Here is a 22,774-nt window from a genome sequence, read left to right on the forward strand (position 1 = left end):
AGGAAAATAATTACTGTGTTAATGCTGAATTCCAGAGAACTGTTGAGTTGACCTTTGCAATATTTTTGACAGAAAAAAAAAGATCTATATCACTCTTTGTATATTTTATGTGGACTAATCTAATTTCATTACTCGCTTTCACAGGTTTCTTTACTGCACAAGATTTGATAGATGTTTCATTTAATTATAGCTACAGGGAAGTGGAATAATTCTGGGATTTCTACCAAGGGGCTTTGCATGCAAGGGCAGGAATTTGAATTTGGCATATAAAAACAGGAGGAGCTGCCAGTAAAGTTCAAACAGGGAAATGTGATGAGAATAATTGGAAGGACTGTTGTCCCAGTATCAGTGTATTGAATTGACAGGAGGTGAGTGCTGTGAAAGACAGAAAAGAAAGAAAACAGAACAAAACTGGTGAGGTAGGAAAACAACAGAAGCAGCAAGATTTTGAAATAGTGTCCTAGGCAAATTATCTAGAGAAAGCACAGTATCAAAGATGATGTTTCCATAGAGGAAAAGGTGGCGAGGGGAACTGGTGTCAGGAAGGATTCTTGAAGGAAGGTCAAAAGTTTAGTTTTGGTTGTGCGAAGCTTACATTGCTCCGGGGTCTTCTATCATTTTCCTGTCAGTGTTGCAGAACTGAATGATGATATTGCTGTAAAGGTGTCAACCTGCAAGTGGTTTGAAACTGTATTGGTAAGGTTCATGTGGTGGCTCAGAACTATAAATGGTGGCATTTGAGGCAAATGTTTTTAGTGAACCTCCATTTAGAAACCATGTAGAAATCAAAATATTAAATGAATGGGCAGATTTGAATAAGCAGGACAAGGCAGTATCTTTATGGGCTGAAGAAATTAATAGGAAGATCACAAAAGATGAACAGGGAAGTATGTGAGTTTTAATCACTGTAAGAGTCAGGGTGCCTGGAAAATAAGCTGAAAAACAAGTTGGTTTGTCCTGGGAAAGAGAGAGCTAATGGAGCCCACACTTAATTTGTCTAAAAGCAAAATCAGCAAAAACAACTTGCTGAGGGAGAGGGGAGCCTTCAAAGAGATAAAAACGTATTACTTATTGGTAAACTTAGAAGGGGAAGTTGAGTTAGTCACATTTCAAGCTTTGAATCAGTGGCAGAGTATAAAGCCCTGACTTTGTGTTCAAACTTCCAATTTTAATAGATTGTCTTGAGCAGCTACTATGCAGATAGATCTTAACCGATGTTAGTAAAATTGATGGCTGTATATTTATAATAATGTTGTGGCATTTTTTGACTGGCATATTTAAGCTGAGGCTTTTTGTTTGTTTCCAGCCATAGTTGTTCTTCTCATGACCTGTCAAACTCGTGGGATCAGTCAAGTCTTCATCGTACTTCTGACCAGTTCAGCTCTTTGGGAAGTATGGACAGCTGGGACCACACTCCACAAGTAGCCCAGTATGGAAGACTTTCTTCTGCAAGGTCTAATAGTAGCATTGATCGTCTAGGGAGCCAAAGTAAGCGGGATTCAGCCTATGGGTCTTTCTCCACAAGTTCTAGCACCCCTGACCACACTCTGTCCAGCACAGACACTTCTTCGACAGAGAACATGCTATACAAAGTGGGCCACTGGGAGACTTCTAAGCATGGAAGCAAGTCAGGCCAGTTCTTGAATGACAGCAGTGGAATAGAGGAAAAACCCGGGTATTTGCCAGCTCCCATCCAGTATGAGAACAATAAAAGTCCTAGAATAGAGGAGCACCCCGATGCCAAGCTCAGCAGCTCTGGGAGATCCAGTTTTGGACCTGTGTGGTATGTTCCTGATAAGAACAAGTCTTCATCTCCTCCCCCACCACCTCCACCACTTCGTAGTGACAGCTTTGCTGCTACCAAAGGCCATGAGAAAGCCCATGGCCCTGTGTACTCAGAGGGTGCCAGCATGCAGCACTTCACAGCCCTGAACCGGTCTCAGCCCAGGAATGACTGGAGCTTGGAAACTGTGGAGCATCAGTGGCGGCCCTCCAGGGCATGTGACAGGAGGGTCAGCAGCTCAAATTGTAAATCTGATCTCAGTACAGAGCACACTTTTTGTTCAGCTGGTGAAAGGTACAACAGTAATGCAGGAACTGTGAACAAACTGCAGTCATCCTTGTCCAGCACTGATGTTCGGTTTGCACAGCCTATTTACAGTTACCACCACCAGCACCAGTACAGTGATGAAAGCACTTTTTTTCACAATGCAAGAATCTTAGCTGCACCTAAAGATCAGCAACATTATCTGTCCTATAGTGGCATTCAAGAGTCACCTACAGATCATTTTCATGGCTACAGTCCAAACCAAGCGGGACTCCCCAACACTTCCTCTTCTTTGAACAGTGCTGCTGAACAGAAGGTGGACAACACTGGACAGAGTCGCTATTACTGTGTGACAGTAAAACAGCCTGCTCAGGGAAGCTCTAAGCCACTACAACTCAAGGATGAGAGCTGGAAACCTGGAGTGGGGACTGATCCACCTCTCGGATCTCAAGAAAATCTTGCAGTTGTCACAGTGGTCCAAAAACCAAAATACTATCTACCTCAACAGTCTGTTGAATCTTCACTGAAAGGGTGTGAGAACAGCAGTCATCACCTTTTCGACGGGGATGCTAGGTGTGCTATAGTAGAAGAAGCTAGAAAACCCAATCACAGTGAAAAGTCTGTACAAAAGAAAAACTTTGAGAGCAGCTCTGAGGAAAATGAAACCAGGTATGGTCAACAGGACTATGTAAAGGGCTGTGTCCTTACCACCGAAAAAAGATCTGCTCAGAAAGATTTTAGGTGGGGGAAAGATGAGAGTAGCAAGATTTCTCCTCAGAAGACCCCAATGTTGCACTCCTTAACTCAGGAAGGGAAAAAGCAATCTAACAACAGCTCAGAAGTGGTAACAGAACGACAGGCCCCATTTGACACTCACTTGTCTAAACAGGCACGAAGAAGTGATCGTTTTGCAACAACCCTGAGAAATGAGATCCAAATGAGAAGAGCAACGCTGCAGAAAAGTAGAAGCACTGCTACGTTAGTAGGGTCATCTGAAACGGAGGAGTGCAGTGAGACCTGGAAGCCAGATTCAGCAGAAAATGTCACTGTCTCCCCAGACACTAACTTTACCACCACCTACAAAGATCACCTCAAGGAGGCCCAGGCCAGAGTTCTGAGGGCAACGTCCTTCAAACGGCGGGACTTGGAGCCCAGCCCCACTGAACATCTCCCCAGGTCACCCGAGCGGAAAACTGATAGTTACAACTGTTCATTATTGGCTTTGGTTTCTGAAGATGTGTCTGGATTCCTCGAGGCTACACAAGCTAAACCGAACCCCACAGGGAGTGGCACTCATCACGTTTCTCGCATCGGAGCCAGGAAGAGGTTTACAACAGAGCAAAAAATGAAGTCTTACTCTGAACCGGAGAAGATGAATGAGGTGGGAGTGACAGAGGATGAGTGCCGTGCTCACTGCTGTCCAAATCCATCTGAAGAAGCCCTGGGCTCGTTTGCAGACAGGTGGAAATTTTTTGAAGAAACAAGTAAGCCTGCACAAAGGAGACCACCACAGAAACCAGCTCCCTCCAGTCTAGCTGAGGGACAGCCTGAGAGGCCAGATAGGAAAGTTCACAGTGGACAGGAAGGAGAGGAGTCCTGGTATGAGAGAAGAGGTCGGGCAGCCTCTCTTGGACTAGAAGCTGTACATGCTGCAAAAGATAACGTCCACCATAGTAGCAGCAGTAAGGCTGCTGATAGGATTGTGAAATCTGAGCAGCCACAGCGCCTGGGAACCTTTGCAGAGTATGAGGCGTCATGGAAGGAGCAGCGGAAGCCGATAGAGCCACGGAACTCAGGGAGGTACCGTTCAGCCGATAATATTCTTGATGCAGGCCACGAACAACATGAGAAAGCACAGTACACCCATGAGAGGTCTAGGTCATCTCCTTCTGCTGATTTCTACAAACAGGTACAAGTGTTTTTTGCTTTTATCCTTTCAGTTGCCCAGGTGGGGGGACAGGAGAGTGGTGGAAGGGGATTTTTATGAAGGTTTCCATTTTAGGAACACAATGTAGTATGGTGTTTGCCTTTTGTCAGTAAGAGAATGGTTGTTATAGGTGGCTCCCATAAGTAAAATGAAGATGATCAAAGTTTGCATTGCACAGGAATTAAGTGTAGCAAAGAACAGTTGAATAAAGTAATCTCTTGTGTGTTGTAGCCAAATATTGATTTGATAATATCCTCTTTTTACAGTAAAGGTACAGGAGGATCAAAGCAATCTTCACCCATAGTTTTCTTCATTGGTGTGGGTGCCTTCCCCATTTAAGGCTTTCTGTTCTCTGAAATTATGAATAAAAATATTCCAAGGGTAAATAATGCCTACTTTTGCCCAGTCTTGTTAATGGTCTCATCGTTTTCCATGGATTTCCTCTTTTCTTATAAACTGGCTTGATGCAAAAGCTACATAGGACAAAACTTCTGCCTGATAAAAGTTAAGAGATAAAAAACATGCCTGTTAAAGCTACACTTCAGCAACAAATGAAACTGCTTAGTGTTTTATGGCAGTTTGCTTGATTTAAGATGTATAAATTTATACCTTAGAGAGATGCCCGATGTCTGTTCAACTTGCATGTAAATACTAAGTTAATTTTTAACTGAGCAGGGCCAGAGGATGGTTGGCAGGTGGCAGGGGAAGTAAACAGAGAAACCAAGTCTCTTAAGTTCTCTGTTTAAAAGATGTTGTTCAAGCTGCTCCAAGATTGCCTCATTGTATAAGGAGTCATAGTATCTTCAACCTGTGCTGAACGTCACCTTATGCAAGAAAAGAACTGAGGCAATGCAGTTGCATGTTACTTTTTCCTCTCTTGGTAATAACATTGCATGCATACATACATGCACACACATCCACATGGCACCTGTATGTGTGTGTAGACCAGGATTAGAATAAGAATAGCTCAAAAAGAAACATATGCGTTGATCTCTAAAAGTGGTGGATTCTTTTTCTTCTATTTTTTTGTGCGTCGTTAAGTTTGGCAAATTATTTTTGAACTCCTACTTGCAGACTTAACTATGCGAGTAATTTATTAGGGTAGAGATTCCAAGCACTGGAAATACTCATATGGAAGTTATTTTGAAAATTAAATTAACTAAATTATTTAATAATTGCCTACCCAGCAGAAAAATCATCATATCATCTATTCCATGTATGCATTTCTGGTTTATTAGTCAGTGCCTTCAACTTCAGTATAGGCCTCCCGGGGCAAAAAGCAGACACCTGCTTAGGCACCTGGAAAATATGGTGATAAGCGCATTGAAGATGCTTACAACATACTCAAGTAAGTAAAGATGTTTTCTCATGTGATTCAGATGATTCCAGTGCTAATGTGCAATTAAGTTTCCTGTAGGTTCAGTGTTTGTAATGCAAAGCTGTGCTTTGGGTGTGGTTGTTTGAAGATAGTGAGATAATAAAACCCTGGAATGGGGATGTTGTGTGTTTTGCTGAGAAACTGAAGTATGTGCTCAGGGATTCAAAAGCTGGTGCCTACGTGCATCTTCTAAAATGGGAGCAGCTCTCCTCTAACTTCTTTGCCACATTTTTTTTGTCTTTGCCAAGTGAAAGTTGCAAACGCTGATATAAATGTTAAGCTCTTCTATAGATCAACAAAGTAGAGCAGTAAGTTGAGCACAGCCGGGTCAGTAGTGCTGTGCAAGAGGTCACATAGCATACTGTACCACTTAAAACCAAACAAGCTTAAGACATACTGTGCTGTTGACTTCATGTATATTCAAACAGAGCAAACCCACAAATAAGAGGTTCCATAATCACAGATTTTTTGGGAGTCTGAAACATGATGACTTGGTGTCTTACTTCTGCTGTAAACCACTTTTAGGAAGTCTCAGTTGAAGTAAGGAGGCAAGCAGAGGATTTAAAGGAAGATGGGGACCGTATTTTCTCTAAAGTTAACAATCTGGATGAAAGGAGCTGCACCGTAAGGTAAGTATTTCTTAATTTCTTGCTTTAAGAGATTCCTTATGATAACTCTGATCTGATCTTTTCCTGACCAAGACTGGACGTTTTGCTGATGATTTCAGAGTTTTCGCAGTGCGGTTTTCCCTTGTTTCCCTCCTTTTCCCCACATATTTCAACCTGCATGATAGAATTATTGTTAGGACTGAAATGTTCAGGGAGTCTAGGGTAAGCTTGAAGAAATTCTTAAGTGTTGAGTGTATTACAGTTTGTTCAGAGCCAGATGATTCTTATTTGTGTGCATGAAATGATTCAGGTATTTTTCGTATTTATCAGTTACAGGTTTTTGGTGGAGGGGGGTAGGCAAGGTTGAGGGAATGCTTGAGGTTTCCCAAAAGAGTTTTCCAGTATTATCCTTGGCAAAGACAGCATGCTACTGGAACACAGTAGTGCTGTAAATTGGACTTTTCTCTACTTTTGCCTTTACCGAATGCAGTACGTGAACAGAAGCCACCAAAAGTTATTTTCAGGTTTCATAAGCTCCGCTTTTCTTTGTTAATTTGTGTTTTAATGAAACTATACAATATTTTCAAACCCTTTTCAAATGTACGACTGTATACACAATGCAGTTAAAGTCTTTAAATGTGTTACATGCAGGGGGGTATCCCCCTCCTCCTTCTGGACCACTGTTTGCAGGAGAGGTTGTAATGTAAGCAGTGATTTCAGTGATTGCTGATACTGCAGCTGCTGAAGTGGTGTGTGGCAGCTGAGCTGAGATTGTGCACACACTGCTATCACCAGGCTTGACAGCTCTGGGTTTCCTAGCAGAAGAAACACATGTATAGGAAAAATAACTTCTATGGGCTTTCCTCAGCTCTGGAAGTGGTATTAATCTCTCAAGGGGAGAGAAAATGATGAACTGTAGCATATGTGTACTCTAGTCATAACTGTAAAAGCTTGTCAAAAATTAGTATTTATTTGTGGTTTTCTCTGTTTGTATTTTGCATTGCTTATGGCCCCGCTGAAGAGGTCATCTGCTGTTTTTCTAATTCCTTGTGGCCCTTTGTACTTACCATAGTGATTTCAAAATGAATAGCCTATGAGAGTGTCAACCTGTGTGCGCATGTGCATGGAGGGGAGATTGGGCTGGAGGGGAGGGAGAGGGGGAGGCAGCAGTGCAATCAGCTGGGAGCAGATGAGCTTCTGTAGGCAGACAGCATCTCTGGACAAGTAAAACGATTTCCATCCAGCAGTGTTGAACCCTAATCACAAAAGAGTGTGACTGATACTCCTATGCCAGCATTTTAGCAGTGTTTGTGCAGCACAATTCTCGCTTTATAATCAGGGAATCCACAAAAATCCCATGACTGGGCACCAGCTGCAGTAACTTCTGTTTTTTTAAGCCAAAGCCTATTTTGACATACTATTTCAGAGTATTTGGCCATTTCACTGTGTTACAGAAGGTTTTGTTAAATGGTCACTTTTGCAATCTTTCCCTCAGCATTTGTGTCATGCAGAGGACTTGTATGTCTTCTGTATTCAAAAAAAATAAATAAACAAATGCTCTCATTTGGGCATTTAATTCCTGTGTTGTGGACATGCATGATGATGCATAGCTGTCCTCTGGGAAAGAATATGTATTTCCATGTGCTCTTTTTTTAACAAGGCATTCTTGTGCACAAAAGGAACTTGGACACATCATGACATGAAATGATTTTACTATTTTTGAGCTGCCCTATAGGCATTTAGTTCCCCTACTTTTAAAAACTAGCACTCTGCAAATGGCTAGCAGATCTCCCTAATCCATGGTATATTCTTGAACATTAATATTAACCAAAACTTGTGTTCATATTTAAAACTTCTTTGAAAACTTGGGTTTGGATTATACTGCTGATGGCCCTTATTTTGTGCTGCTGAGGCCTGTCTTCTGCAGTTGCTTTTGTGCTACCAAAGGCACCGTGGCTGTGCTGGTCACAGGAGCTGCCCATCAGCATTTATGTGGGCTAGATGTGCGGGGACTCAAGCTGAGGGCCAGCTGTGGCATCCGTGGGTGCCTTCGTTAGGTTAGAGACTGTCCCAACAATACAAGGTGCCTGTGGCCTCCTTCCCCTCCTGTTGTTTGGGAAAAAAAAATTAAAAAATAAACAAAAAAATTAATAATTTGGCTTTTAAATAAGCCTTGAATGTTTCCCATCACAGCTACCCTCTTTATTTTCAGGTGAAATATAAGGTCTTTTTAATGCCATGAATCTAGAATGAAAAAGGGTTGGATTATTGTAACATCAAATGGTTAAAAAAAGAAAGTGCAGGCTAAGCAATTTTTTTCTCCTAGGCTTTTTGCTGCTGGCTCATTTTGCTACAGTATTTTTTTGGTGCTGCTCTTTTTTTAGCACACAGTTGTAAAAGCTAAATTAACATTTCTTCTAAAAGTTGGAGATCTTTTAAGCTGATGAGGATAGTTTGTGAACTCCTTTCATCTATGGGCTGTATTTTTCCCATCTGAGGTTACTGAATGCTTCCAGTGAATTTAGGTTCGTTCAGCTCCCTTTTTAGCAAAGCTACATGTTCTTCTGAACTACAATATTTAATAGCTTGGAGTATTCTTTTTATAGAAAGGAAAAGTAGTGGTCCATAGTAGCCATTATCATCTCTCATGCAAGAACCAAACCACTCTTGTTACAAACTTACAGGCATGCAAGCAGTCATCTAAGATGAGCTGATATTTTTACACTGAGGCTTGATGCGATTCTAAGTATGTTCTTAACTTTAGGTCTGCTTAAAGGCGTTGCACAAGTCTAATGATCTGTAAAACAAAAATTGATTCTCTTATTTTAGTGATGCTACTCCTTCTGTTTCAGATTAGCTACTAACACTTAGATTTTCACAGATGCAAGGTCTATCCTTTAAATGCGCCTGTCTCTGTATTTGTCAAATAGCATATGCCGGTTATATAATTAACTTCCCTATAGAAGTCTCCACAATTTCTAAACCAGCATAGCCGTTCAGAAGGTTGAAGATGGAAATGTATGCTCCAACCTGCAGTCTGTGTGGCTTCCTGCTGGATGACACAGCACACGTAAACATCAATCTGTATCAAAAGAATAGTGCTCTGTGATCTAATTCTTGAGAGTGCCATCTATTAGAGATGTTCACAGCCATTGCTTTTATTTACTTTCTAAGAACATTTGACTTGTGCCTCTATTAATTTGCTTCTGCAATGTCTATGAAAATTACATAACTTCAAAACGTGAAAAAGGATTTATGAGATCACAAGTCACAGAAGACCTTTCAACATTTAATAGGTGTCAAGTACATGTGCACGTCAAGTATAGAACCACAGCATGACTCGACTCTAAACACTGTAAGATGTTTTATTTAGTTCTTCCATGCCTTAGTAGTTGTTCCTGTCTGAGCTGTTGAGGACAAAGGAACAGCCTTTGCCATACAAAACCAAAGTAAAAACCATTACTTGATGCCTAAGTTGACCTAAATGCCCAAGTTCAATGTTCTAAAAAAATCTCTGACAAGCCAGAAACAGGAGCTTATAGAGAGGTTCTCAAGTTCAAGGAAACTGATTTTTTTGAATGTGTGATACTCCATTTGTATATGTGTTTACATATCTCAAATATATATGGATGTCTGTGCATATATGTATACACGTATAAAACATACATGCATATTTTGGTAGTCATTTCTCTGAGCTTGTTTTGGTTTGTGACCGTTATAGGGGTTGGGGCTATATGTCTATAAGGGCTAGCTAGCAGAGTGGAAAAAACCCACATTACACATCTGAAGTAATGAGTTTCTCATGTAATCTCATGCTGACAGTGATAAATGGTGTAAAATATATACTGGAAGATAGATTAGACTTTGGAAATATTCTTAAGAACTACCTATTTTTTTTTTATAACTTCAGTAGTTTTAAGTTATACAGAGATGATATGTGCATAGAATGGTGTGTGAAATCCAACTTTTCCTTCTCGCATAGCAGTAATTTCAGTTATACATCATTGTATATGTTGCTGAGATATAGGAATAGCTGTCCTGAGGATTACTTTGCATTTATTAAATCCAAATTTCATCTGTTGTCTTACGGCCATTTGCTCAATGGTAAGAAATCTTTGGCTTGTGTTTTTATAACTCAGTATAATTTCCTCAGAGCAGCAACTGTTGCCACCTTCTTTTTCACCCTGTTGTAAATCATTTAGAGCTAATCAGTTCTGTTATGTGGTGTTGTGAGGACTTTGTTCCATAACAGTCACATTTTTAAAAGGCTTTGGTGCAGGTTTTGTTTGTTTTTTTTTTTAAATTTTAGAATCTTCTAAAAATCAAAAAGTCTGTGTTGTCCACATGTGTAGTGAGTATATTCTCAGTGTCTTTCTGAGAATAGTAATGCATCCAAGACACATCTTTTCTGCAAAAGCCCAAATGACCATTTGTCATTTTAACAGGCTGGTTAATGCAGCTGCTGAATCTCTTCATACAATTTGTACCTCTTGGCTTAATTTAGATGTTAACTTCATGTTTCTGAAGTTCTTCGTATTCATAATGAGTATTTTGGTTTACTTTTTCTCTCTTATTCTCTGTTTTCAACACCCTCGTGCCTTCCCTTCCCAAACACTGCATGTGTCACTTTGCTCAAGCAGTTGCCCAGGTATCAGAGGAATGTGTGGTTGTGCATCACAGATACTATTTCAGCAACTTCTTGTGGGAGTTTCAGGTGATTATCATGTAGTCCCAGGTAACTCAAGACTACCCAGTAAATGGGGGACAACATCTGACAATAATTCCTACATAGGCTCTTCTTTGCTAATGGAGATGTGGAGGGGAGTACATGTCAGTTTTCTTCTGTGACCTTGTTTTCTTTGTGTTTTTATTACTGTTCTTTGGGCTCTATAATCTGTCTGGCAGATACGTGTGTTTGAAAAAGCAACTCTTTTTTTTTTATTTAACATTTTTTGTTCCAACACCTTTAGAGATGTGTACCTTTTTGTTTTGTTGGGGTTTTTTGTTGGTTGGTTGGTTGGTTTGGGGTTTTTTCTCTTTTTTCTCTTTCTTTTTTTTTTGTTTTTTGTTTTAATCTTGCTGTATTTAGGCATTGTTTTGCTTGAGTAGTTCTGAATTTTCTTCATTTAGGTATGACTTTCATTCCCTGGTGGATGTCCTTGTAATTACTGTTTAATCCAGCCTTCGGAGGGGACATAAAAAGGGGAAGAAAAAAGGGTTGTCTGGGGTTTTTGGTAGGTGTTACGCATTTTCTCTGAGTTTCATATGTTGTATCTTTTGTCTCGTGTTATCTCTTAGCATTACACCATCTGGCATGTTCCTTTTAAAAATATTCCCCTCTTGTTTCTAAATGCCCTTTTCAAAATTAAATATCACAGTGTGGATTCCTGATATTTCAGGAAAGATTAGTCTAAATACATATGGCCACTGGCACAGGGTAGCTCTTCAAGTGGTCAAGTTTTGAACCAAATTCTTCTCATGCCTCAGGATCAAGGCAGGAGTTGCATGATAAATTGTCCCACTTGTAGTCTTTTTCTTCCTTCTGTTGTCTGCTTTAAAACTACCAGGCTGCTTGAGCTGAGAGGTGAGCTGCATGGTTCTTCAAGAGCATCCCAAATGCATTATTTTGGGATCTAGGATTGGTTGTGGCTACACGAGAGTGCTAAACCTTGCAGGCATTTACATTGCCTTCTCATTCCTCATTCTCCTAGGGTGCTCAGCCCAGCAGATGTCAGGTGTGTGTCCTACAGGTCAGTAGGATGCTCTGCTCTGGCTCACCAGCAGCTGCTGGATCTCATTAAATGGGTGCTAGACTGTCTCCAAAGCCTGTGCTTGGTTTACAGTATGCTACAGTAATGCAGCCCTGTTTCTCCCCTGTCCAATTTGCTCATTTCCCACACCCTTGAAAGTGGCTTCTGCATCTACCTTTGTTAGGTCAATTTTGAATCCCTCTTTCTAACTCCTCCTCACATATCTAGTTTTCTACGTCCAGCTTCTTAACTGAGTGAAGTTCTTTTTGCTTAATTTCTGCTTGCACATCTGTTCTCCCCTGTGCATGCAGTGACAGACAGGAGTATGTGAGAACACTGTGGTCTGATAAAAGGAAGTGTTGGAGGGTAGTTTCTTCTAATGGAATGTTTCCTCCCCTGCTCCCAAATGTGTTACTAAGTGTGAAGAGCTGAGAGAAGTCCAAGAGGTAATTCTGAAGGTACTGAAATAGGGGGTGAGCAAAAGAAACACACAAAAAAAGTTTGTGGAGAGAGAAACAGAGATAATTTTTATAGGCATTAATCAGTTTTTGAGTTCTGGTTTTACGGCTTTCCCTGGAAAGAGGATTAGAATGAAAACAACCTAGAGACTTAAGTTTTTGTTGGATCACTTGAAATCCAGCTATCTTCTTGTGGCTATTTTAATAACAGTTGAGTAGGAAGATGAGCAGTAATGTAAGATCTAGTCTCCAGTGGTTACACTCATAAAAGCATCATATGCTGATGTATTGTAGATTTTATTTTCCCCTAAGTTACTTGATGAAAAGCATCTTTGGAAATAGGTGACTGATTTGTCTCTTCAGTGCAGCAGCAATTCATGTATTTCTTACATATGGAGTGGCTTTATGGTGTTCTGGTACTAAAAGCTAGCCTGTGATATGTTTGCCTTCTGCTGTGAGCCCTTAGGCAACATGGATTATGTCACAGAGGGGACTCTTCATGCCAGTAAATTTGAGTAAAGTTTTGTGATAAAAAGTAACATCACAGCTATAACTTCCATTCCTCTATGTGGGCCAGTCACACTTAATGTTCCATTATGTAAACGGGTAAGTTTTCTTGAAGTCATTTACTCTTGTATCTTGACATCAAGTAGACAGCTTTGGTAGGTATAAAACTTCTAGGCGAGAAGAATTTTAGAGGGGGTTATTAACTGGGTATCAGTGCTGTATGTCATTTTGTGTGCAGTTTAACATTGCTCTTAAAGTGGTTATCTTTTAAAATGATCTTTTAATACATATTACAGCCTCATTCACAGTTTATCTATTAAGCCCTTAATGTGTTCTTGTAGAAGAACTGAAAGGAGCTTGAGCTTTGCTCTGGTGAAGGCCATGATGCCTTTGGTTTCTAAAGCTGGAGTGTGGGGGTGGCAATTTGCACATGCACCATGAAGCATTTAGTTCTTCCCTTGCAGAATCTCCTGCAAGAGAGAGCGCCTATGCACACAGCACATGCAAAAAAATTCAAGCTGGAGGGCTGTTGATGAAGACTCTAACATTAAAGACTTGGTTATTTGAATGCTGCTCAGAAAGGAGCCTAGTAACACACTGATCTTTTTTGATCATTTTAAATATTTAAAACTTGCAGAGCTGTCATTTCTGAAATGTGGATCATGATTTTCACAAACAGAAAAAAAAAACCCACCTTAAAAAATTAAAGGACTTTTTAAATTTTTTTTTTTTTATAACCAAATCCAGGGGCTGGGGGTGGGAGAAGGGAAAAGCTTTGAAGTCTCTGAGATCTTTTCCCTGAGGTCAGAAGTTTCTGATGATGTAACACGCAATACAGACCAAGCCTTCACTTATCAAGGTTAAAGTTGACGGAGCTTGTATGAACTTGTCAATCATAGGAAGCAAGCAAAAACAAGCCAGCTGTTGTGAGGCATGGCTTTGAAAATCCTCTGTGTTACAGTAAATGAGACACAGAGGTTGAGACAGATTCAGTTCTGCAAGGCTTTCAAACTGGCTGGCACATTTGCAAGGATGCAAGGCTCATATAGCTAGTGAATATGGGTAAACAGCTGTAAATCCTGGTAAGATTGTCTTGTCTTTCGTATTAAAGCGTGAGAGAAACAGCTAGAGGCATGTGCCTTAATTACCTTTTTCTGTCAGCTCTGAACAGAAATTTGCAGTATTAATTCATACAGTATTTCTTTTGTTCTCCAGGTCTTTTGAGTACAGGCTGTGTCTTCTGTCGCTGTCAGCAGAAGCTACAGTTGCAAATCAGGAACGATGCAATACTTGGTACAGAATTCTATTTTGCTTAGCGTAATCGACTGCTCTGTTCACTGATGGGCTGGGAGAATAGGGGGAAAACGTGTGTTAATTCCAGCTAAGATGCTATGTGTGCCTAAGCTTGCACACACACACGCTGTTTTTAGCGGGTTTTGTTTTCACAGTTGGCATTATGCATGCTGGAATTAGGCGGCAGTGCCTTTCAAAAATACTTGTTTTCTGGAGCGAGGGCTGCAGTGCTGTTGTTGTGGCTCGGGGTGCCAGGCTCAGGGTTCCTCTGGGCTAGGGGTGGTGCGAGAGCTTTTCATCTTGTTATTTTCCTGGCAAGCCTGGGAGTGCAGGCTCATACGGAGACCTTTACAACAGCAGCAGGAGATACTAGCTGGGAGTGTAAGAGAATTGGATGTGACTGTTGGAAGCAAGCGGTGAGTGTGGCTCTGGGTGAAAAGATGGCTATTGAAATGTGTGCACATGCATGCTAATTAATTTAAATAACTGCCTTAGGACCTTTTTTCTTTTCCTTTAGAGATGAGCTACATGTTCATTTTGTTGCCTGCCTGAGAAACCCAGGTGACCTAGCTATTATTTACAAAGTGTTTCATTTTATAGCTTCTGTTGTGTTACGAATTTGTTCAGCTGCAAGCAGCTGATTTCAGTAGTAACAGCAACAAGAAAATAGCAATAGCATAAAAGAAAAAAAAAAAGGTGAAGATGTAAAAAAAATAAATCAAAGGAGTGGCAACTGGAATGTAGGGGATTTTTTTTAGTGAATTGACAAAACAATCATTTTTCTTTGAGCTTTTTAAAATGTGACTGTGATTTCCTTGTTAGCAGTGTTGGAAAGTGTTGTCTTTTGTCTCTGCAGTGGTTGCCATTTGTGTAATATGATGGCTCTTGTTATACTGCTGGGATATTCTGATGATTGAATTCAGTGTGTAAGTACTGAACATGTTAACTGGTTGACTTCAGTGAGCAAAAGTCGTTTTAATTCCATGCAGGCAGTCAGTCCCCTGTGTGCTAGGACAGGCATGCCGTAGATAAAGCAAGAAAGAATACAGGCAGAAAAATTGTCTTTTATCATTGATTTTTGATGTGCAGCAAAATGGAGGAGGGGCTTTTATTTTCTGAACTAAGGAAAGAAAAACATCCCTCCCTCTGCCTTTTCCCACAAAATTATCCCCTTCTGCATAAAGGCCCCTATGCTGTTACAAGAAATTTAATTTTAATCAGATTTGATTTTTACTGTGGGCATATGCATTGTGCTGTTACCCTTGACTGATTGGCCTACATTTCATCCATCAGCATGTCTTTGCTGCAGAATTCGAGTGGGTCAGTTGAATTTATTTCTGATGTTCATGGGGAGGGAGGTAACATTTTTAGAAAGAGGAAAACTGTGGCACTAAACCCCATTGCTGTGTATTTTGCCATGCAAGCAGGACAAGAGAGATTCTGGTGGGATCAACGGACTCCCGAGTAGTGTCTGTTATCATACATGTGATAAAGCCAGGTGATAATGCAAAGGTTGTTAAGCTAAACTGACATTTTGCTATGGGTGCAACCACTAAACTGTATTTAGTGTGATTCATTAAACAGATAGCCGCCATCAAGGCACAGATAATGTTAACAGGCATTCAGAGACAGAATTGGAAAACCAAGACTCCATCATGATGAATGGGTTGTAGTGTAACCTTGATGTGCCATGGGGTATACTTCACAAAATACCTTGCTGGGTTTGTACCTTTGGTTGTATTCTGAAGTGTATCAGTGCGTCTTTTTGGTTTTTTTTTTTTGTTTTTTTTAGAGAGAGGGAGAGCATTCTCTCATCATTCAGCATTCATTATTGTTTTCATCCTGACACATGCTTTGGTTTTAGGACTATTTGCTTCATTTCAGTAGGGCATCTGGGATACTAGTTGCCATTATCTGTCTTTTCAGATCAAGTCAGGGAGCAGCCCTACTTCTTTGTAGTGATTTATGTGCTGTGCTTCTTCCTTGAGTGACCATTACAGTACAGCCATCATGATGATTAAGTGATCTGAGTTTTTTGAGGGTCCTTTGTTCTACGCATTTGTCTTTAAAGATTTCAGAGTGGCTTTGTAGTCCAAGTTTTCATCTTGTTATCTTTGGAATATGCTTCATGTGTCACTATGTGGTGGATAGTGTGTGCTGAGCTGATTTAGTAGTGATAACGGTGCTCATCAGAAAAATGGACCACTGTTAATATAATTGCACTTGTATTGGATGGCCACACTGTGGTGTTCTGGTGCCAGTGTCTCCTTGGCATTGCAATAGGAAGACCAATTTGAGGGTTTCAGAACATTTGAGGTGCTGGAGCCTCTGAAAGAAAAAGCATAATGGGGCTCAGGTGAGGATTCAGATACATGCAGACATCTTACATCAGGTAACTGAAGTGCTGGCTGAAGTTACAATCCATAGAGATCTTGGACTCGATTCAGTTGGCTAGATACAAGTGCCTAGTGAGACCTGAGACATCCCAGCGTATCCCACTTGGCTTCCAGCTGCCACCTTTTAGGGGAGCTGATGCTTTTGAATCTTTAAAGGTTTCAAAATGGTAGAACACACCCATGTCTGGGAAACTAAATTGATCACCTAGACAGTGAAACCAGTGTACGATTTGCTTGTAGAGACTAATTTTGAGTGAGCTGAATCTGTTAGATTACACTGACAGTATCAACATGGATTAAAATGCATATTAGAACTCAAACAACTTTTTCCTAAATTTTGAACAGTTCTGCCATATGCATCCCGTTCCACCTCTGTAGCATCCTGTTGTAGTCTCAAGCAGAACCATGCTGGGTAGAAGAAACTACTTTTTATTTGCAGAGTGTTGAAGAAGTGCTTTTGGATCCCACTGTGCCAAGTGCCAGGCAGATACACCATGAAAACATAGATTCAGCAAATGAAGTTCACAACTGAAAATGTAGTGTATCAGCAAGGGCCCTGGCTATATAGTTTTGGCATAAGAAAAGACAGTGTTTCATGATTGCTTTAAGCTACAAAATTACCTGTTTTGAGCCAGGTCAGTTCTTTGATCTGATTTTGGGGCTGTACAGTTCCCACTGCTAATACAATGGAAAGAGCAGGAAGACAAAATAAGAGTGGGCTAAGAAGGAGACTGCCTCTTCTGGAAAAATATCTGCATTCAGATCAGTTTAAGGGGCTGCAAAACTGTGGCCTTGATTATGAGGGGTTTGCTGTTGTTGAGGGGTGAGGACTTTTATGGAGGAGTTTTACTCAGGTATTAAGGTCTTTTTCCAGTGTAGATTGTACTGTTTGAGAAGGAATTTAACCTAAATCAAAACCAGCCACTCCATTTGCTCTCTTCTGCAAGTAAGTGCAGGGCATGTAGTTGCTTACATAATCGTGCTTATGTTTTATGGTGAAACTTTTGCACAGGGGTCAGGTTTTCAAAAAATGATACATTTTTCAAATGTTGGCTAATACATTTTTGCAATGCTTATGTAGTCTGGGATTTTAAAGTTGGATTGTCCTGTGGCTTTGTTTGTCTTGGCCTGAAGTGTTCTCAAGAAACTATAAATCAGACAGATAAAAATCAGAAACATTGAGTTGATCAAAGTGACTTTCATTTATTGAGATATGACATTCAGTCAGATCATTCTACTTCTCTGTCCACATTTAACCAGATCCTGAGTATGGGGCAAATGAAGGCAGTGGTTTGGTGGTGTTTTTTATGGCAACCAAAAATCTTACCCTTCTGATAGGCATCTATATATAATTATTCATTTTTGTAATTGCTCATTGACTCCACTGGCAGGCTCCTCTTAACGTGTGTATGCGTATATATAGCTCTCCATGGTTTAACTTGCATGTAATAGCTTATGTTACTGATACCTGTCTCTGGTTTGTTAGAGTAGCCTGTTGATTTATTGCTGGAGGGACCTGGGAGTGTCCAGACTGGGGAGGAGACTTGGTTGATTTCCCAGGCTTAGTGTTACTTGGCCTTTACATTTCAGTCTTGAGTGTGTATGCTGAAGGTAAGAGAGCCAGAAGGAAAATGAGAGATGTACTTGTCCATCTGGTTAGGAAATACTTGTTAGGCATTTCCACCTCCGTGGTGGTAAGTGGTGCTGGTAGTTTTGGTGGCTATGGCCCATTATGGGGTATGTGCAAGCCACAGAGCAGAGCTCCTGCTGAGCTCACCTAGCTGACAAGCTGTGCAGCCTCTTGTCTCTCCACATAGACCTCCTCTGGAAAACCTGAGTTCAGTGGAGGACTGGTTTGCGTGATTAAGCAGTTTCTTCTTTTCAGTTAGAAGCAATTATGGGTTTCTGCCCCCCGCCATATAGATATGAAGACTGCTATACCCAAATACCAAAAGTAGGCATAGTAGAAGAGGCATGTTAGCCTCCTCTAATAGACTCACCCTTGCTGAATACCGCTTTGTATCAACAGCATAAGTCTGTTGATGACACTTCCTTTGCAGTTCATGTTAAGTGAGAGGTCTGACAGTCAAAGCTGTCAAGTCATCACATGGCAGGTATGGGGAAGGTGGTGTGAGCTTTCTTGATTCTGTTCCATTAGGAAGGCTCTTGTGTTTGGACATTTGTGGCATTGTATCATGGGGATAGGGGAGCTTTGAGTTTGAAAATAACTTAGAATTTAATGGTTTTGATGATGACTGGTTTGTTATTTAGAATGAAAGTGGTAATTAAGTCAATTATCATGTTTTCAGGTTATTTTAAAATGCTCTGTCTCACTTTGCAGTGTTTGATTATAAATGATGAGTTCTTTTCAGTAATATGTTATCCTTACATAATGCTATGGGCTTCATTTCCGAAACAGCTGTATTCTGGACATATCATTGCATGAAGCACCAATAGATTTAAAGTAGCTTGGTGGACTTCTTGGTATTCATAATAATGTAACACCTTTGCAGGTTCTTGCCACTGTGTTCTCCTGGGGCTTGAAGCTTGCTTTCTTTTCCTCCTTTCTGAACAGTAAGCTCAAATCTCTCCAAAATAATATAATAAGCATGTCTTGCATGAGGACCCACTCACACTGAATGCAAACTAGCCTCAGTATTGAATGCCTCAGACCCGTTTTCTGTAGCACTGCAAAATGATTAATTTTGTGGAAGCTGTATGAAGGCACGTATGTAATTTCAGAATTTCATCTCCACGTTTGCAAATGTAGCATCTCTAAATTTCTCTGTGCTGTAGTTCTTTATTTCCTTTTACTCTATTTTGGAAGGAGACAGGATTACTAAAGCTTTTATTGGTTCTGAGCCAGGGTAATATTAGATATGTTTGGTTACATGCTTTGGATATGTAAACATGTCAGATTGGTGGTATCCTCTGTCCTGTTTGCTTCCAGCAGCACACCCATTCCTGATGTGCCTGCAAAGTTCAATGTATACTTTGCAAATGGGCTGAGGTAATGCATGTAATTTACGTCTTTATGACATTTTGCACCATGCCCTTGATTCACCCTTGCACCTAAGTGCAGCTATTACACTGTCTTATGTTGTGGCTTATGTATGTGAAGAACAGAGAGGCCCAAATTGGTTTTTGGCACAGGTTAACTAGGGGTCACTATCTCTACATGGGTTATCTGGACAGTCAAAAATGCTGATTTAAACACAGTATTTGAAACTTAAGGCCTGCAGTCTTCATTTGGTAAACATTTCCATTAAAAGTAGTGGAACTATTTACAGGCCTGATTCTGCTTACATTGGATTCACTGGGGAAAACCAGCTGACTCTACAGATGCCATGTAACCAAATCTAAGTAGTGTTGGTCTCTCTGGCCTAAATCATTTTACTTAACAAAACTTGTCCTTTGGCTAGTGTTAAAATAGGAGTCAATAAATACTGTTTTGTAAAACAGAATTGACATTGAATTTGTCAGATGACTTGGAGTTGAATGAACTGACTGCTATTAGTTAAGAGCACTATGAAGAGATCTGAGTTTAAGTAATACTCAGATTTTCATTTATGCTAAATTCAAAATTACCCATTGAAATTTAATTTTAAAAATTAACACTTCACAGGAGAGAGAGATATTTGTGTATGTGACTGTTCAGGAATCAAATTGGGAAAAAGCCATCTCGGAAGTACAGTACTATTTTATTTCTGACATATAAAGATCAGTGTGAAGTGCAGTTATTAAAATTTCTATACATCAGGCAGTTTAATGACAATGCCGAGATTTTTTTAGAACTTCTTTCTGTAAGTGCTGAAGCATTACAGATCCAAGGACTGAAAAATAATAATTTTGAACGTAATTCAATTGTACAGGTGTGGAAGTAGAATCCACATCTAATCAGTTATCTTCCCACAATACTTTATCTTAAAGATCTGTTTTAATTTAATTAACTATTGCAGTTAATTAAATAATAAACGTAGTGTAATGCAGTGTAATTGCTCCAATTTTTTTCCTTCTTGAATTTATAATGGACTTTAACCCATTATTTATTTTATGTGCTGTATCTCAGATTTCATTTTCATACGCATTGATTTTAACCACCTATAGACCTATTCTCCAAACTGCTACAGTAATGTTAATAACCTGTTTAGGCTGAAAATTCAAGTTAGCCAGGGTTTACAAATAGGCTGGGAAAGATGCCCGTTTCAGTCCCTACAAAAGAAAGCTGTGCATGTCTGCAGGGTTAGTATTTCACAATACAGAGACCAGCGCTGTCAGTAGCATAAATTATATTATCTGCCCTCTGAAACCTTTTACTTTTCTGTTGCAGCTTCTTTTCTAAGTTCACAGTGTCTCTTCAGCCTCCTCTAAGCAGAGAGCAAACCTGTCTCTTCTCGGGGCTCCAGAGGTACTTTCTTTTTTCCCTGCCTTCTGTTTCTTTCCCAATTTGTGTTTATCTGGTGAGCACAAATCAACTACATGTGTTATGGCAAAGCCAAGCCTGGAGCTGCAAAAGCCTGTTTTCTGACTAGAGAAATAGAGAGTGTAAAATTGGAATAAGCCCCAAAATACTTCTGTTTAAGATAAGGCCTTTCTGACCATTGTTTGTCATTTGTCTGACAGGGCAAAAGTTCAAGTTTAAAATAAGCTTGACTGGAAAATCCTTTCTGAATTTCCTTTTCTGCTGTTTTTCTGAAGATATTAATTTTTCCTCTGTTTTGTTTTAGCTTCAGCAAACATTTCCTTTGCACTCATTTCATTTTTCACCAGTTACGCAAGAATTCAACCTCCGGATTCATAATTAAAGTTCACCATATTCAATTCACATTTAAAACGACACTGCAGCATTAATTATGCACATAGAGAAGAAATTTGTTTTCTGCACCTGGTTACTGCCTCTGAAGCGAAAAGAGAATTAAATTTGAATGTTAGAATTCCTCTTATCAAGACCATTTCTACCAATATTTGCATGTTTGATTGTGCCATGCCTATCAGTGCTGGAGGTGTGCTGTGCATTTAACTACGCACTCCATACCCTAATTTAGCCTGACTTTATGGTTTGACTCATCACATTAGATTAGGTATGCTGTGTGTGCCCATACATGAGAGAAGTTTTTGTGCCGTGCACTTGCTGTAGATCAGAGGAGTTCATGTTAAATGTTCTGTGTGATCTTGGTGTTCAAGCTTCCTGGATTGGTGCAGTGGCCTCGCACCGAAGGAAATAAATCAGCACACTAATGACATGTTCTTCTCTCTAGGCAAACTGACACAGGGGCCGTGAGGGAAAACCCACAGGAGAAGAGGGATCAGCTGGACCAGAATTTAGGGCACAAGTGGAAGGCATCTGTCAGACCTCTGCATGCACAAGAGCCTGCAGTTCTGCCTCACGAGAGTCGGGGGAGGTCTGGGACGTTGCCTAGTGATTACCGATACTCTCAGGAAAACGTGAATGAGAAGAGCAAGGATCATAGTCTGCCTCATCTCCCCTGCTCTGAGCCACAGACCTTGAACGAGAACCACTCCTCTCTGTCCCAGGACAGAGGAGACGAAAGCCATAGGGTAGAGCCAGTGCTGCTGAACAAGAAGCGTGGACCTGCTCCTCAGAGGCCACCACCACCTAAAATAGATAAATACAGGCGATCAGATAATCCTGCACTGTCACTCGGCACATCTTCTGAATCTCTGCGGGCAGTGCCCAGCCGGCCCTTTGCATCCTCGTCCCCCAGCTCTGCTGAAGTATTTGCCAGTCACTCCTCTCTCTGTCAGAGTCCTGCAACTTTCAGTGGAAAATTGAAGAGTGCTAATCCACAGCAGCTCCGGCAAGCATCATCCACAGAGAATGTTTGTCAGCACTTAGAAGAAAAAACGCACCTTAGGTCTGAGTCTGTATTATCTTCCAAGTATCAGTATCTTCAAAAACCTGGCATGGAGACATCAAGGTCCCCTTCTCCTCAGTTCGCACCACAGAAGCTCACTGATAAACCTCCTGTGTCTCTACAGGATGAGAACCCAGCCAGGTACTAGATGTAACTCCTTTACTAATCTATTAACACTTTTTGCCCAGTTAGATCTTATTAATGGCTGACTGTTAATTTTCTTTACTAAAAGCACATCTTTTACATTCATTAAGCATGAGCCATGACAGCATGTCATAAAGAGACCTAAGACGTGTGAAATTCCAGTTGGTACCATTGAAGTCCTTCAACTGGTCTGTGGTTTCTTTTCGTTGACTGATGCTGCTCAGGTGTTAACAGCTAGTAGTTAGAACAAAATGAAAGGGATGGGTTCAAATGGATTTTCCTCTATAAGTCTGCTTGAAATCAGAAGATTCTCTGTCATCATTTCCTCCACCCAAGCCTGTATACGAGTATGAATTGTTGCAGGGACAAAGCAGATGTGGGAAGGGAAGC

At 40.4% G+C, this 22,774-nt stretch overlaps 1 protein-coding gene across 5 annotated transcripts in view; it reads left to right on the plus strand.

The window, feature by feature from the left end:
• SHROOM2 (shroom family member 2) overlaps positions 1–22,774 on the plus strand; it is a 125,930-nt gene that overhangs the window by 83,825 nt on the left and 19,331 nt on the right. For 2 of the 5 annotated variants that reach the window (XM_061459882.1, XM_061459886.1), the window contains 4 exons: positions 1,307–3,956; positions 5,878–5,981; positions 20,695–20,772; positions 21,623–22,381. In XM_061459882.1, the coding sequence (XP_061315866.1) occupies positions 1,307–3,956; positions 5,878–5,981; positions 20,695–20,772; positions 21,623–22,381 (3,591 nt within the window). The remainder of the gene's footprint in view (positions 1–1,306; positions 3,957–5,877; positions 5,982–20,694; positions 20,773–21,622; positions 22,382–22,774) is intronic. The other 3 variants (XM_061459887.1, XM_061459884.1, XM_061459883.1) reach the window with 2 other exon arrangements.

Source organism: Pezoporus flaviventris, unplaced genomic scaffold, assembly GCF_033815535.1.
Source record: "Pezoporus flaviventris isolate CSIRO_AGI_PZ_B2104156 unplaced genomic scaffold, CSIRO_AGI_Pfla_v1 ptg000030l, whole genome shotgun sequence".
In the NCBI taxonomy this organism is placed as follows: Eukaryota; Metazoa; Chordata; class Aves; order Psittaciformes; family Psittacidae; genus Pezoporus; species Pezoporus flaviventris.